General features: G+C 37.8%; 1 protein-coding gene across 3 annotated transcripts; it reads right to left on the bottom strand.

Moving 5' to 3' along the window:
- Positions 1-73: 73 nt before the first annotated feature.
- On the bottom strand, positions 74-9,952 carry RB195_013484 (uncharacterized protein; the record flags this gene model as incomplete). Of its 3 annotated transcripts, XM_064203318.1 has the most annotated exons (9): positions 1,429-1,435; positions 2,121-2,256; positions 2,324-2,436; positions 3,267-3,345; positions 5,715-5,810; positions 5,912-6,025; positions 6,089-6,220; positions 6,682-6,810; positions 9,889-9,952. In XM_064203318.1, 9 exons carry the CDS (start codon positions 9,950-9,952, stop codon positions 1,429-1,431), a joined length of 870 nt encoding a protein of 289 aa, XP_064059199.1. The 3 variants fall into 3 exon arrangements, with proteins under 3 accessions (XP_064059200.1, XP_064059201.1, XP_064059199.1); XM_064203320.1 differs by lacking the exons at positions 5,715-5,810; positions 5,912-6,025; positions 6,089-6,220; positions 6,682-6,810; positions 9,889-9,952 and adding exons at positions 74-102; positions 875-1,039; positions 1,189-1,208; positions 5,618-5,684 and having other exon boundaries at positions 1,330-1,435; positions 2,071-2,256; XM_064203319.1 differs by lacking the exons at positions 1,429-1,435; positions 2,121-2,256; positions 2,324-2,436; ... (4 more) ...; positions 6,682-6,810; positions 9,889-9,952 and adding exons at positions 74-102; positions 875-1,039; positions 1,189-1,264; positions 1,330-1,350.
- Between the last annotated feature and the right edge of the window lie 7,309 nt (positions 9,953-17,261).

Genomic DNA, 17,261 nt, shown 5'->3' with positions numbered 1-17,261 from the left:
TTGAATGCCGACAAAATTGTGCGTTTGAAAATTTTGCATATGGTACAGAAATTCCACAGTACCACTAATTTTCTTACGAGAAAGGGTTGGAGGTGGTTCCTGCTTGAAAATAAAAGATGTAAGAGTAGAACCCTTGTCCTTATCATTTATGGATGAGAATCATCCTCTCTCTTCCTTTTTTTTACTAACATACAACACTCATGCACTCTGTTCATAAATAGGAAATGGAATGAAGGAGAGGATGGTTAGAAAGAAAGAATGAGAGAAAAAAGAGAAAGAGGAGAATAGGGAGGAAGAGTAGTTTCCAACCGAACTCCTGCTTATTGTTGAGTCATTAGAGATTTTTTTTTGGGAGGTAAGCAACATCTGACACTGAATTGTTGAAAAAAACCCCTCTTCTTTCCTGAGGTAAAAAAAAATAACATTCTTCAGATCCAGTTTTTCTTCCGAAAGAGCGTATGTCATACTTTGCTAGCTTGGTCCTTAAAATTCGTTAGTGGTTTGTTAGAAAATCCACTGGCATTTCTTAGCGTAAAGATGTGTTACTGTCATGAAAAAAGACCGGATTGAAACCATTACAACACGGTACAGTGTACACATATAGATATAAATGGCTGAGTGATTTTAGAATGATGGCGAGGAGGAATTAGAGAGAAAGAAGAGGGAGACACCCAATGGTTGTATAGTGAAGGGCGACCGAGCCGCGTTCACCAAAACTTCCTCGTCGACGCGACCACTTTTCGCCTCGATCAAAATAACTACATGAGTTCTTTGTTCACAGAAAAAAGATCCTGTTCAAGTGTTTCCGAGACCACTAAACGGTTCTACAGGAAAAATCCGTACAAAAATCGTCAAAGATAGTATTAGTGATTACCGTAGACGCAAATGCTTCCGTTAGATATCATCGATTGTGGGCAGACACAAAGTCCACGGAGACAACTTGCTCCTCCCGTACATTGTGCTTGAACACGACACGGTTGACCAACTCCGGCTTGATTCAAACATTCACCGCCAACCTCGATTTGATTCCCTTGACAACCTATGGAAAAAAATGATACTCCTCGCTGGGACTTTAGTAATTAGTAAACATAATAAATAACAGTAAACAAATAAATAAAACAAAAACATAAGCGACTGCACAAACATTAAAGAGAAGCGGTGAACAAAAACTTGACAGATGCAACTCACCAGGAACACAGATCCCTCTACTGTCAACCACATAAGCTATAGGGCATGAATACGTGCATTGAGATCCGGAAAATACCTGAAAATGCCGGAATTCCTAGGAAACTCTGTTTTTTTTTTTCTTTAATCAATTTCGAAAAAAACCCTCCCATTCCATTTGGACATCGGCAGGTTGTATTTTCGCAAGTCATTCCAAATTCAATCGTTTGACATTGTGGTGTGTATAGGCACTCACCAGAGGGGTTAACAGCTGAAAAAGTGCAGCACTCGAATTTGTGCACATAAAAGACAGGCAATAAAATATTTGCCGTTTTTTTTTTATTCGTTTCCGTTGAACGCATCCCGAACTTTAAATGAGAATCGTTTGAGGTTCTTATTAAGGGATGCGCGACCTTTACAATGACTTTCTCAATGTTTATTGAATGGTGTGAGATGTCTTTTGTTCTCAGGTGACCATACCGTAGCATTTCTTTATTATTTCTTCTTCTGTGGAAAGCGTGGGGGGGGGGGGGGGAGTTAGAAAGTATTTTTGGCAAAAACGATCAGAAAAGATGAAGAAGGTCTTCAGATTTGGAAAATTAGAATCTATTAAATCTCATACATAGAATTAAGTCTAGAAGTTTTGCTTTTCCTTTTTACTGAAGTTTACAGAACAAGAAAATAAAAATGCATGTTTTTCTATTCAAGAATATTTATAACCAGCGCTAAATGTGTTTGAGTGGGTGACCGCGACGCTGCTTACTTCCCTCTCCCCGTGCTTTGCTCCAATCGAACACACACGGCGGTCATCCAGTTAAACACCTTTGGTGCCTATTGCATGTGAAGTTGGTAAGATGAGGGTAAAGTGAGGTAGTAATTGGGAAGAAATAATAGCATATTGCTGACTCGGAAGGCATTGGCCAGTGATTCCCGAATACACTTCACCAGCAGCACACCGTGGTGCACAAGTTCCATCGACGGCAGCAGGAAGTTCTGATGGACAAGTGCATATGTGCTGAATGCATCTAGCATCCGGAAATGCTTGCGAGCACTGTAGATTGTGGGAACATCCTTGGCTACCAGGACGAAGAACTGAAATAAACAGAAATGGAGCACGTGAAATGATCATGGAAACATGACAATTATAATTTCTGTCCACCTGCTCGACATTCTCCAATTTCCGGAATGAAAACAAGTCCACGTTCATTGCATTCGGAATCGATAAATACGCATCCGGTACCGCTTTGCTTCATTCCGTAAGTGCATTCACACCTGCAGAAATATTTTTCCATTTTTTCTGTGCCCTCTGACACCTATTCTCTCTGTTCATGAGATCATCACTCGATGGAATTCACTTCTCCGTCTCTCGAATAAATAAAGACCTGTATACAAACGCTTCTTTTCAGTTCTTCCTCTAATTTAAGTTTTGTTTTATTAGATTTGAGTATTTCAGTTTGAAGTTTATTTTCAATTGCTGCATGTTAAAAATTTGGAATCTGCGCGGAATCAAAAAATGCATTGTTCAGTTAGTAGGGTTGACTGAAGGAGTTCGGGCGTTCTATCCCTCCCCCTATCTTTTTTTTGTAGAATTGGCTATTTTTTTTATGTTATTATTTTTTATAGAATTAGAAAAGGAAGGAAAGGAAGAAGGAAAAAGGAAAGAAGGGAGTGCTGCAGCTATGCATGCAGGAGGACATTCACAAAGCCAAATACACATATGACCTAGCTATTCAATTTCTGTTATTACTTCCTTTTCATCTGATGGAATACGTTTATGTACCGTGATCGAGGGGGCTGTGAGAGTTTTAAAACAGCAGAGTAGAGTTGCGATCTCTTGTAGTAGGCAGGGAAGTATACTAGGTCATTCTGGATTATGGATGAGGCGGCTTAGAATTTCCCATGATTGAATCGATAGAGTAAGAGTCCACTGATCGTTTTCTTCGCACCCATCATTGATTTTGCACAGTTAAATACTCTGTGCACTTGACTGCAAGATGTTAGTGATTCGCCTGATTGGAATCGTTGAACGATTATGACTGATTTTTGGTCATAGATGAAGTTTGCCAAGCTATATAATCAACAAATCAATGATGTGAATTTACCGAAGTCGTGAGCAAAAGGCTCCTGGTTCAGCCGCAGCGCACTGTTGTGAATACTGACAAGGTTCACCGGGTAGCCGCACTGGAAAATAGTCGTTTACGATTTTTCATAATTCATGCAATAAGTTAATATAAAGCAACCGTAACAATAAACTATTGTTCCTAATGATTAGCTTTGATAGAAACGCGCGTAGTTCTTAATTATCGAACCAATGAAGACTTTCTGGATTTTTTGCCCCCATGATCCATCTCTGAATAATCTGGTGCATCCTCAAAGCGACTTCTTGCGCGCTCCATGCGCAGGTCCCGAGACGCTGGTAGGATGAGGTCCAGCAGCGCTCCTCTATTGCGCGCGTTTTCTTGCTCCGCCCACCTTCACCTCTGTGAAAGCCGCAGTTCTGTATTTCGAAATCATTCCGCAATTCCATTTTCGTAAGGAGCTGACAATAAAGAGCGGGTGTGAACAAGTCAAACAAGCGCAAATCTCCTAGTTTCAACAGTGAGGAGGGATGTCCACAAGCGGATAAAAAATGCAGAGCAGGTAGGTCCAAGCTTTGCGGTACATCGATATTTTCTTACTTTACAACATGCGCTTTCCAAAACCTAGGTACTTTTTCATAACTTCCATGTTCTTTCTAGGTGGGGATTGAGCTCACTTTATTATCCAACTGTGCTTTGGATCCTGTACAGTGGCAGCACCGGAATTGAATCAGTTACCACTATCAAATACACAATTTGCCACGATCTCAAGAAGCTTCATGTTCCTCACATGTCACGAAAGGAGCTGCGAAGGATCGCCATTATTTTTGTCTGTTCGGAATTAACATGTTTTTCCCCTTCCTTTTATATTAACTCTACCCTTGGGACTTGAGCGATGGTGAAAAAAATTTCTCTCACTGAAATAAATTGCCACGGAATGGAAAACGCGCTCCTAGGCAATATTATAACTTGCAGTTTTCTCACCGTGATGCCGTTATGGTTACGTCAAGCCGCTGTATACGCCAGGCAGTTAGTATCATCGGCTACAAATGTTTTCAACGTTCACGTCATGGTCCAGAACCATCGCAGCAAGGAATGCACATACGTTTATATCAAATGGATCTCTATCCACGCCAGCAAAAAAGCCTCATCTTCTTCCCGCAACAGACATCCTTCATTGTATTGTATTTTTCACTTCTGGACCTAACCAGCTGTCAATTGTCAAGGATTAGGCCCATTTAGAAATGCTCGATTAACGCGTTGATATTGTACTGAGTTGACCAATAATTACTGGCGCTTTTTAAGTGAAAATTTTGCAAGACGAATAAAATGTTTTGAGAATGCGTATTAAGTTGCCCGATAGAGAATTTTGTGTTCTACGAAATAATTAGTGTGGGGTTTTTTTATGTCGATAAACTTTCTGTTTTTTGCAGATCATGGAAATGGAGTGTCAAATCGACAGGAGAGAGCATTTTGACACCTGGTTTTTGCATTCCTTCGAGGCCAAAGCCACGAAAGATGCTCGAGAGATTTGTAAAGTGTAACGCGAAGGGTTGCTTTCGGAGACTTCTCAAAATTGGTTTAAACGATTCGAAGATGATTTGAATTTCAATCTGGACCTCAAAGACATGCAAATGCACCCACACTGGGTGCATTTCACTGAGGAGCGACTGAATCATTTTATTTACAAAGATCCACGCCAAACAACGATGGAATTGGCAGAGACAATGGAGAGCTCCCACATCACTAAAGAGTGTCACCTTCACTCGATGGGAAAGGTTCAAAACGTGGGCGCATCGGATTCGTATGCTTAGAAGGACAATAAGAGAAATTAATCAACCAGCATCACGTGGAAAGAAACTGTGGAGAGGGGGAATACATTATTGATTGATTTTTTGCTCGTCTCTTGTTTATTTCCGCGGAAACTTAAACTTAGAAAAGGAAAGAAATTATGAGCCACTCCTATGAATATCTGACTCGTACATAAGTACAGATCCAAGTTTGCCTTGAATCACATTTGTCATTGATCGGTGTCGCAACTTCTGCGTTCTTTCTAAATATCCCAAGATGCGGATGCGACAAGGTACTGTAGCACTTTTCCATTGCGCGCGACTATTCCATCGTCATAACCTAAGGAGCGGAGATAGACATGTGGGTAAAAGCAAGCATAATACTCAGGCCACGTGACCACGAAGGGCTGCAACAAGTGACGCCAAGCAAGTGACTGCGCATACTGCAAAGAACTGGCGTAAGGTCAGGGTAAGGGGAACGTCCAGCCTAGATACTTACGCAAGTCTTTGGCTACCGTCTTTTCGTGCGGAAGTAACCCTAATAATCGCACGCGCCGAACGCATTCTCAGCGCTGCGCCGTGTACCTGTAGCAACGTCTGCCATGAGCCCACCCATCACTGATTCAGCTGCACTGCACCTTGAACCATACATCCGGAAACCCGACATTATGTGTGGATGTACCTGTCATGCATGCTCCTGCTTCAGATATGTATGCTTGACCGGTTGGACATGTCCTTGAATTTTGCAATCCTGCAGTAAATAGATAAACTGATGGCACTAGATAATGATACAAAAACTATGGAAAGAATTGGAAAAAGAAAAAAAGGGAAGACAATTAGAAGAAGATCTCAAAAAGATCTCACTATCTTAAAAGAAACCTGGAGAAATGCATGTTGATCCTGCGTTAAGAGATCCCCTAACGCATCTGCAAATCCCGTCACAGTAGGAAAGTGGATATCCAGCACAGTCGGAATCAGAGAAGCAGACCGAATCTGGGAAAAATGAAGCGAATTAAATACAGGAATAATGGGCAACTGGACAGGAGGAACTGCAACCTGGCGGTACTCCCGCCGCGGACGCAGCACTGAGGATATAATTGTTGCGAGGAGACTGTTTTTTTGTATTTGTTTCCATAGTTTTTCGTTCCGACTCCTCAGTAGATGACATCGTTCCAGCCAATGGAGCGGCTACAAAGAACATTTTCTATTCAGTACTAAATGCTTTTTTTTGCTAAAAGAGCTGAAAACATCATTGAAGTAGTTGACGTGTGTCTTTGTTACAAATCACAATTTTTTGTATATTTCTAGTGCCGAAAGAGACATGGAAACAGGATAATTGCAACGCAAAAGAAGGATTCTAACGATCATTTGAGAAAGAAGTGTGGGGAACTTGGAGGAAATCTTTTATCCGAATAACACATTATTTTGTGCGGTAGAGGATTGGGGACTTCCCGTCGTTACATTGAAAAAATTGAAGACATTATTTTAAAAAAATCAGCATTAATCAAACAGTAGAACAAACAAATTAATATCGTGCATTGTAAAACACGAACATAACTTTTCTTCTCTGATTTAAGCAAAAGAATAGGAAATATCGGTTTCTTCAGTGAGAAAAGAGTGCCAGAAAAACTTATTTATATAAAACTGACCCATCACTCGCTTCTTAAGACTCTCCTTCACCCCATTTGGAAAGATACACCTTCCATATGCATCACATTTAGGTCCTGCAAATACTTCTTTGCAATCGGGAGAATCCTCACAGTTTCCGGTAAGCGTAGCTGGAAGAAAAATCTCTTTTTTTTTCAAAAAAAAAGAACTGAAGTTAAATGTGTTGACTAAGAAAAACAAGAAGCAACAGCTGGGCGCCAGTGTAAGATGGATTACTGTAATAAAACAGTTCAATTTCATGAATGGAATGTGTAGTCATAGCAGATTTGTCAGTAATTATCTGCATCTAAACTCTAATAAAGTACGAAATTGTATAAAATAAATATAATAAAATTGGAGCAAAATAGAAGAAAACAAATTATAAGTAAGAATATGAAATGAGGTTATTCGTTCTAATTGTCCTTAGAATAAACCAACAACAGAACACCCGAGCTCCGGATAAGCGCGCTTTTGGGAACAGTTTGATCACGTTGGCAGAAATGAACCTACTCAAAATTGATAAGGTGAACTGACGGAGGCCGTGGAACGGGACCGGGTCCCATATGCAATAATCTTAATGGGGTGCGGAAGAGGAGAGAGAGATCAACAGCGACCTTCAATGACTCCTCTACGTGAAAAACAACGAAGAGAAGAGGGAATGCGAAGGAAATACCAGAAAAAAAACGTCATGGATTCTTTCGGTCAAGATTTTCATGAAAACTCGAGAATTTTCTGCTTATCCTGGCAGAACCTGATTTGACAGAAGTTTCAACGCACCGAAGCAATTATCCATTATCGCTGCTTCAAACGAAATTCTCAGCGGATCAAACCCAGCTAATCGAAAACATTTATTCTTTTTCTCAAGCACACCCTCACATTTTTTCTCGTACATTTCCTCCTCTGTTCATGCATTTTTCTTTGCGATATACTTTAGCTTTCGCAAGCTACTTCTAAATTAAGTGGTATGTTTTGCCCATTTTCATTTAAGTTTGTTGACATTTAACTTTGACATTTTTCTCAATAAAGCTGTTCAAAGATTTTTTAAAATCTCTTTCTTTGAATTTTCCTCTTGGAATTTTTATACCTGACATCGTTGTGATTTAACCTGACACCTGTGGATTGTCCGAGGATGTTGAATTATTGCTACCATCACAAGCTTTATCAATTGTGTTCAAGTATGTTCAAATTCGGTTGGTTGATACAAATATTTACTGCATCTATGAATTCGTACTGAGAAAAATCCTAGAAAAAATAAATCTATATCTAGATTTTTTAATCATAGTGACCACAATTTTTTCATAATTTTTTTTCATAATCTTTATATTTTCTCAACAGAAAACAAAAAAAGAATAGAAAGAAATCCATAAAAGAAGTCATGATCCTCACTTGTACGGAGTGCTACGGTTTTTAGTGCACGATAGAAGAGGTTCTCTTTCGAGGATGCCACCATAGCGCTGCCGTTCGGAAAAGTAGCATTGCGTTCATTTCCGTTTCCCTCGGTTGTACTGGTAATAGATGAAAAAGCTGGAAATTTCCATAAATGATCACTACGTCATCATTACGTGGTGGGAGCATTTGGTAGTTTGACTTTGAGGATAACACTATGCGATAATTCCTATTTGTTATTGATTACAGATTATCGCAGCCTTCGAACTAAACGACAATATATTTGTTATTCATCTGATCATATAATTTGCTTTGATTTATCACTTATTATTGATTTCTATTTCTATTTATTTTTATTTTACTACTTGTACTAAACACCGTATTATAATTTCCTCAAAGCTATACAGAGGAATAGCGTGACTTGTTTACAAGAAAAAAAGAGGGTAAACTACCTATGATTTATTTTAAATCATCCAGAAACCCACCAAATAACAGAAAATATCCGCAGCTGCGCATAGTACTGAAATTTCGTCACGGATTGACCAACTGATCATGAGCTCTGGCCTCTGTAAACAACGCAAGATGTAGCCTGTGTACTGTTTGAACAACTGTCACAACAGTGAATATCATCAATAGTTTTGAATGCTTCTGGATTGCGTGTCAAAAGGAAATTTTAGAAAAATTTTAAAACTAAAAAAATTACCTATACTTAGATTTATCTTCTTTGTTTCTCCTTCACTTTTAGGTCACCAATTTCATTTTTGGCACTTCAACGGAGCGTAGTACTTGAATAATGAATAGTAATTTTTTAGTAGTAATTTTCGCTGCATAGTAAATGAAAAGGTGAATGAATAAATAAGAAAACAAACCAACGAATAAGTGTCTGACAAACAAACAATGAAATAAATAAATGAGGTGATGGATAAGCAAATTAACAACTAGTCGAAGAAGTAAACAATTAAAAAAGAACATACGAATGAACAATGGCCGAAACTTTACATATTATAAAGGATATAATTTTTGGAATCATCTCACTTTTTTTGCTATTTTTTCTTTACCTTTTTTTCTGTACATATTTTTTGGGGAGCAATTTCAAGGAACACATTCAAGATTTTTTATAGAAAAAGAATTAATGTATCCATGTCAGCTACAAGAGAGTTGTAAACGACTTTAAGTGCCCATAAGATATCTTGCGAAAAGTTTTTCGATTGTATTTCTAAGCATCAATAATATGCGCAACGTTAATCCGTTGTTATCCTTCTCTGCGTTCTCTGCGCTCTCACTTGAATTCACTATCTTTCGAGCGTAAGAAAAAGAAAGCCTTTCGGAATGTTTGATTAGAACAGGATATGTTTCTCCGATAGTCGTTAATTCATTCATATTCTTCTTTTCGTTTACGTTAAGCCTAATGGGACAGCTTGTTTGCCAGATTCTCGGGTGTTCTTCTTATAACACTTCTTTTCATCCTAGCTTTCATAACTAGTTCAACGGAATGTCTTCTTCGGCGGATTTTTCAGTTACTTCCGACATTATATTGATTGTATATTGATATTCAGATATTTGCGAGACTTGGAAAAACAGAATTAAAATTCTTTTCGGTTTCTTTTGGGTTTCGTATATGAGGTGATAAAAGATAAAGTGTCTGGCGGTAATCGATTTGTTTTGGTTGCGCTAACTTCAATTCTGAATTATTCGAGGTTTACGAACGCTTATGGAACTCTAAAGTAACTTCTGGGAGCTATCCGGTTGATCAACTCAGTCTTTTTATTCTTGCAAACCCCCGGGGAATCAAACGTTTGGTTGGCACAGGGGCGGCTTCGTACCATCGAGCCATTCAGTCAAAGCGGAACTTGTTACCAACTGCGCTACACCTGGCCTTGGCTTCATATGTAATATAAACAAACAGGTCGTAGCGCAGTGGCTGCACGATAGATCAGAGTTTCGAAACCGCCCCAGTGCCAACCAAGCATTTCATCTCTACAGAGTCGACAAATCGGTAGCGGACTTGTGTGAGAGGATGAAAACACTGACTTGGTAAGTCGAAGGATTCACAAGCCGGAGACAACCTTACGAACTATAAAGCAGAATTATCGTCTTTTACAAGTTCTTTCATTTTATTTTCGTTTTTTTTTTCGCTTTCTGTGATTGATCTCCAGATTTTCCAATGTTTAGCAATGTGATGTTGGTATTTTTGGAGCATGACTCAAGGTTGAACGGTGAAAAATTGGATCGATATCGTCCTAATTGTTTTTAAGTGAATGGAGACAAAACAGATGTTCTAAATATTCGTTTCTCTTCTATTTTCTGAAAAAAAGAAGAAAATACTCACAACAATTAACTACCACATTTTAAATAATTAATTTTACTATAGTGCTTTTTTTCTTACTTGTTGTTCGATATGATTTTTCTCCTCCTTAAACTAGTTGCTCACGGTTTTTTTTTCTCTTTTCCTCCTTCTCCCCTTCTCTTTCTACTAATATTTTAAAAATAGGGAAATTTAGCGAAGTTTTTCGAGTCGTTCAAGAATTCGTCTATTTCCAATGTTCTGTATTTGAGGATCAGATCTCATAGTAAGACTTTTCACGCTTCGTAAAAGGAGAGCGATTTGATCGACGTGCTATGGAGAAGAGTCGATCATGGATGGTTCTCTGCTCTTTTTGATCTAAAGGAAAATTGTGGCGAGAATCCTGTTCTCACTGCAAAACGATATTGTTTTCTCCTTTTTCCATGAGCTTTTGACGCATGGATCTTCAACTTTTTTTTCCTTATGGCAATTCATTCTCGAGCTGAGAAATGGATGCGAATGTTGATGGATATTAAGAGAGTTCTTTTTTGTTTGTTTTGAGATCATTAATCTCATCTCCGACGACGAGATAAGCTTCGGGAAATTAAGGAAATGGAAGAATAATGGACGCTTCTATATCATATCCGTATCAAATCCATCTTTTTCACGGATATTTCAGATCTTTTGTCCTTTTGTTTCTTCACGTTAACAAATTGGATTTCTTTTTTCGTTCCAGTGTCGTAGTCTTCGAGTTTTCGCACGTTTCGAGAACACTACACTCGTTCCCCTTTCTGTAGAATCCGGAATTTTTCCAATCACTTTTATTTAAGCTTATTTTACGGTGCATTTAGAAGTGCACGTGAAATTCGCCTAATTTGGCGTACGCTGCACTGAGCGCCGTTCAGCTTACAGCTTGCGCACCCGGTGCGCTCGCTCGTTGTATGAGCGCACTCGATCCGCATGGATCGTCGGCCGGGGTGATTTACATAACAATAGGAACGGTGACGACCAGACGCCATTCAGCGTTGAGGTGGTGCCCCATTGAGCACATATCGTCGTTATTCGGATAACCTCTTCGTAGCCACTTCGATATGCACTACTTGGAGAATAGGAGACGTCATCCCACCCATTCATCCATCCAATCGCCGCTTATAACGACAACGGTCATACCGTAATCAGCACATAATCTTTGAATTAACTCACAGCTCACTAATTAATTCGTTCGTTAATTTTAAAAGGGCTTTAAAAGAACTTTTCCATCCGTAAAAAGTTCATTTGTTATTTTTGCATTCTCCGTATAAATTCTACATAAATTACGACTTTTCTTATCCTTTCGATACTTTCCTGCAATTGTAGATATTTTTGCAAATGCCAAATACTAACCAGCTTTGTTATTAAAATCCTTAACTGGAATAGATTTTCCGACTTCTGAAAGAGAAAGAAAATACTCAAAAGCAGATAAATCTTGTACATGGAAAAATAAAGAAAAAAAAAAGAAGAGAAAAGGTGAAAATCGTTTCCTCACTTTCAACTGAAAAAATAGTCCTAAATACTGTAGTTTTACAGGTAGAGAAAGCTACTCTCACTGTTTTTATTAGCAAAATCTTCTAGGACCTGCGTGCTTCTCTATCTGGAATCTTTCTAGTGTTTTTTTCTTGGTTTTCGGCCTTACAACTTTTTTGACTTTCTTCGTTTCATCCATTTTCTGCTATTTCTTAAACATTTCACCTAATGATCGTCCTTCGCCCCATTCGCGCAGCCGATTACTTCCAACTAGTGCAATTTAAACACATTTTCCCTGTGTTTATGGCCTAATTTTCTCATACCTTCACACATCGCTTACTATGTCTATTTCCACGAATCTTTACCTACATATTCCTTTTCGCCATATCCAGTCACTTTTACCACAGATTTTTTAGATGTTGTTCTATTTTCGGATGCCTAGATGTTAGATATTCCTGAGTGAATCGTTAAAACTCCCATAATTTATCTCTGACCGTTCCAAATAAGGAAGTAAACTAAACAATCTTAGAAATAAGTTGATTAAAGGGAGGAATAAATAATTCCTTGGAATTTGTTTGTACCTGTTCACTCCTTTTGAGATTAAGTACCTCTAACATTAACACTGAAACGTCAATCGCATCGCAGATCACTCGGACTCTATCTATTTTCCTCCCTTTGAGTCAAAAAGCAAAAGTCATTATCGTCTCTCAATGATAATGGTACAATCATTTTTTTAAACTAATTCTCTTATCGATGAAATGAAAGTGAGCGAGAATTAGCAGGATTTCACATTATTTTTATCTGCTAATGGATCTCTGTGGTACAGCACACGTTCTGGATTCATTGGATATTTAAATGATTTAATGCTTACTAAGATTTTAAGCATTAAATCACTGTAACTAACATGTTAAAAAAGGATGTTTCTCTAAATTAGGAAAAAATAAACTCTACATCAGTCCCTGTTCTTATTTATTATCAATCTAGAAATTAGCAAAACTTAAATCAGCATAAAAAATCAAAGACAGCATCTTGTGGAGAACGAAATTATCTTTCAAATAATGTGTTAAATGCTGCTAAACTCCTTTTTTTATGCACGGTATTTTAAATTTAACCAAAAAAGCTACTACTTATGCGCAAACCTAAACGCATTATCAGTTTTGGGTTGAGATATTTCAGATTCCGTTAAAGACAGAAAACCTCATCTGAAGAATAGGGTACTGGAATCTTCTAATAGGAAAGGAAAAATAAACAGCTACTCAACCTTTTTTTTTCTCAACTTTGAAATTTCTAAGAATAGATGCTTAAACTGGAACTCTGACATAATTTGTGCTTCTCTATAGTTTCTCCAACCTTTACCCATTAGTGAGGAGGGGGAGGGGCTTCATTGAAGCAAGAGGAGGAGGAATAAGGCTGTTTTGAGTGGTTAGTCTAAATATCCACCCAAAGATCCCACATTGCTCAACTCAGGTTAAAATCAGCTTGAAAACACAGCAAATTACTCTTGAGAGGGAGGGCAGAACGCACCTTTTCCGATCAACAAACCATGAAAGCATAACACCTCCTGCCCCTCCCCTCGGCTTTCCTTAGTTTCTCCCTCATCTGGTAGAGCACTCTGGTCAAATTCGTTTTCTTAGGTCACCGGTGACATCTACATATCTATCGTTTTTACTTTAAAAAAATGGTCGTAAAGATCCGTACTTTCCTAAGATTTTAAGTTTGTGCTTGGATCAATTTTTCATTTCACATTTTCGCTCGTTTTCTCTCGTTCCCGCAGCAGATGCACGCTTCCAACGAATTACGCAGACGATATTCTTTTTTCCAGAAAGATTCTGACAGATGATGGAGTTTTTCCCAAAGGAAAGATCTTGGGAACGATCTTTAGTGCGAAATTTCGCCCATTATCGCGCTGTGAGATAATCGGGCATAATTTTGAGGAAAAAGAAACACGTCACTAGGATGTGAGTACGATTCTAAAGTGACGCAATATTTAGTGAAATGCACTTCATAAATCTGTGCCAGTCGCCAGCAAAATTAGTTCAATGGCCCATTCGACCATCGTTTCTGCAAATGCAGACTTTCTCCATCATCTACCATCAACAAATTTTCGAATTCAAATGAAATTTGAATTTGAAATTTTGGATTAAAAATAAATCATAGTCGTGCTTTTATTTGATTTATTCCTCATTCTTTCACTAAAATGTGCCTCTACTATTGGAAAACTTGTAACATCTTACTGTACTGTTCGCGTGACTTATCACTGCTTATCCTCATTCTACTCTTTTTTCGTTGCTGGATTTTCTATTGTTTATTTGTATTCATTCTTTGCTTCTTACTCTGGGCACGCCTTTGAACGTAATAAATAAATAAATAAATAAATAAATAAATCTTCGTCTGCCTTTAGAACTTGTCAGCAACCTGAAATTTGCATAACAAACTGGTGGGATTTTGGGGATTTCGTTCCGTCTCAAACTCGAACAACTCGTCCAAATACCTTCGACCATGGATTTAATCATCCATTGTTTATTTTCTCATTGAAAAATTATTTTTTTCTGCTTGTAGCCGTATGTAATCAGCGGAGCAATGGCTACCGCCCCGTAAAGGACTACGTAAGAAAGAAAATAATACAAAGTGAATCAAATCTTCGTGTAAAAAAATACCATCTATAAATGCGCTGAATAATATGCGAAAAAATGAAAAAATAAAAAAGTAAAGTCTTGCAAATCTCTCTTATTTAAGAAAATAAGCATTAATTTTTCTTTCTTTTTTTTCCTCTTCCTTTCTTTCTCTGTTTCTTAGATCGGAGCAGAGTCATGGAATATGCAAGCTGCCATGGTCTGCCTATTAACGGAACAATAAAACAATAACATTTTCTGGATTTCTAATATTTTTGTAGATGTTCTCAATGTGGTATTGTTGATACGGTACGTAGTGCTTTGTATGTGTTCTTTTTTTTCGCGGAAAACTACGGTGCCGATCAGAATTGGATGAACGTATAATTATACTATTAACATTGAAATCCAATGTCACGTCGATATGCGATAGATTTTGCGGTCGAAATCCAACAAAAAGACTCCTCGACCTTCAAAATCGTTATCTTTGACGTTCTATTATTACTCTAGGATTTTTTTTTGCAAAAGTTCCTCATACGTATTTTGTCATGAAGAAATTTGCAAAAATTTTCAAAGATAGGCGGCTCCTATCCGTTCTCTCTTCTCCTTCCTTCTCTGCCTTTCCAATGAAGATTTGCTTTTCTGGCTTTGACGCTGCTAAATTTTATAGATACCATGAGGAGAACAGGGAACACAAGAACTCTTCATGAAGAGCCTCTTGAATTTTTTCTCTCAGTCGAGTGCCATTTTCAAAAATGCTTCAAAACATGGTCTATAGATGAATGGTTTAAAATGATCACGTGAAGAGGAAAAAAAATGGTCGTCGCTGAGGTGGCAAATCCTAAGGACTTCGTACAATCATCTACCCTCTATATCACTTTAAAAAATAATTGAAAATAGGGAAAAAAACTAGCGGAAATTTACTTTGGCTGACCAGATTCATTAGTTAAACGTAGTCAAATTCTGAAAATATAAACAAAAAAGATAGAAATAAAAAATTATGAAACATAGCCTGATTTTCAGGTTTCAGGTAACATGAGAAATCCTTGATTTTCTGAGTAAAAATAGTTGAGATCGAAATGGAACTCTGAACTTGTAAGATTTTGCTAATATCTGTTTTTCTTCCCATCTTTGTAGACAAAACTGGCGGGTTTTCCGGAAGATCCGGTCATTCCACGAAGTTCCATTTCCAAGTAAACATGTCTGCTTTTTTTTTCTGAACTTTTTCACTTCTTTACAAGATTTCAACTTTTTAGAGGTTCACTCAGCTACTAATGTTGCTTCACTTATGATCCATTTCCGTAAACTAACCTTAGTTTTAGAATTTTCTTTGAAAATTAATCTCATACAGAATTATGCGATAGTGTAGTCCGTAAATCCATAGTACAGTACATTTCTCACGTTAAAATAATCTAAATAATCTTAAAAACTCCTAAATAATATAATAATGTGCAATAATCTACAGTTATTCGAATTATTTCAAAACAACTTCGATTAAACTTTCTAACTGCAATCTCTACCATTAACTGTACTTGTCTGGGACCCATTCAACGAGGAAGGACTTGGTTGGCACCGGGGCGGTTTCGAACCATCGACAATGCGATTGCAACTGAACCACGTATCAACTGCGCTACACCTGTTCTTTTTTCTTTCTTGCCTACCACATTTTTCCAGGAGTTTCCTTCACGAAGACGTGAAAAATGCAAGAGGAATGAAAATTACTGTTTCACAGCATTTATAATTAAATTTCGCAGGGAGACTGCTTCGTTTTCATCTCTCCTTGAGTAGTGGCTTTAGCCAATCTGTGTGGGACCCACTCAGCGAGATCGACTTCGGTGTGGAATAGTTTGAGGTTTGCGGAATTGTGTCTGAACTTTACTCTCACTTACGGGCACTGGCCAACATATGAAATCAGTGTTTTTATCCTCCTAGACAAGTCTGGTACTAATCTATCATTTTATTGGAGGAATGAAGGACTTGGTTGGCTATGGGGCGGTTTCGAACTATCGACAACCACGGTCGCAACGGAACCACGTACCAACTGCGCTACAACTGTTCTTTTTTTCTCTCTCTCTTCTCTATTCTCTTTCTCTCTCTCGCTTAGTTTGTTTTTCTCCTTAAATTGAATATGATGGTTAGAAAATGGTTGAATGCGCTACGACCTTGCGTATTCATCATGGACGTTGATTTTTTTCCTACAAGCGTAACGGCTTACTGTTATTGTGAATAGTTGTGAAAGATAACGGGTTTTTAATGATTATGTAATGTGTAGCGGCGTTCAAAGTTTTTTTCTTTGCTCCTATAAAACAAGATTTAGAGAGGAGGCGTAGACATTCATTGCACTTTGATTCCCTTTATTTTATAAGTGGGTTTTTGTACCTAATGGCTGCTGTTTTTTCTTGTTTAAATATACATATTCGTAGCAGAAAACAAGAAAATAGTCTATCTTCGTATACTCAGCAACATTTTTTGTTTATTTCGTACGAATGCAACTTTTTTGATGAATTTGATCGCTAACGTAGGTTGACTGGAAATCGGCAGCTATTCTGAGCAGTTTATCGTAATTTGACAAGGATAAGAAGATGAAAGGGGTTATTTGCAATTTTGTTTATTTTATTTATTTGATTCGCAATTTTATTTATTCTCTATTTATTTTATTCGCACGGTCATGTTCTCATCTAGTCTGCGATCTCTCTCTCTCTCTTTCTCTGTCTCTTTCTCTGATATTACGGTAGTCGTTTTCTCGTCTTGTAAAATCTCCACAATTTCTGGCAATCTATTCATAGCTCGAGAAATTTGA

This window comes from Necator americanus, chromosome V (genome assembly GCF_031761385.1).
Source record: "Necator americanus strain Aroian chromosome V, whole genome shotgun sequence".
In the NCBI taxonomy this organism is placed as follows: domain Eukaryota; kingdom Metazoa; phylum Nematoda; class Chromadorea; order Rhabditida; family Ancylostomatidae; genus Necator; species Necator americanus.
The sequence above is the reverse complement of the archived record's forward strand: the minus strand, read 5'-3'. Positions and strand labels throughout refer to the sequence as shown.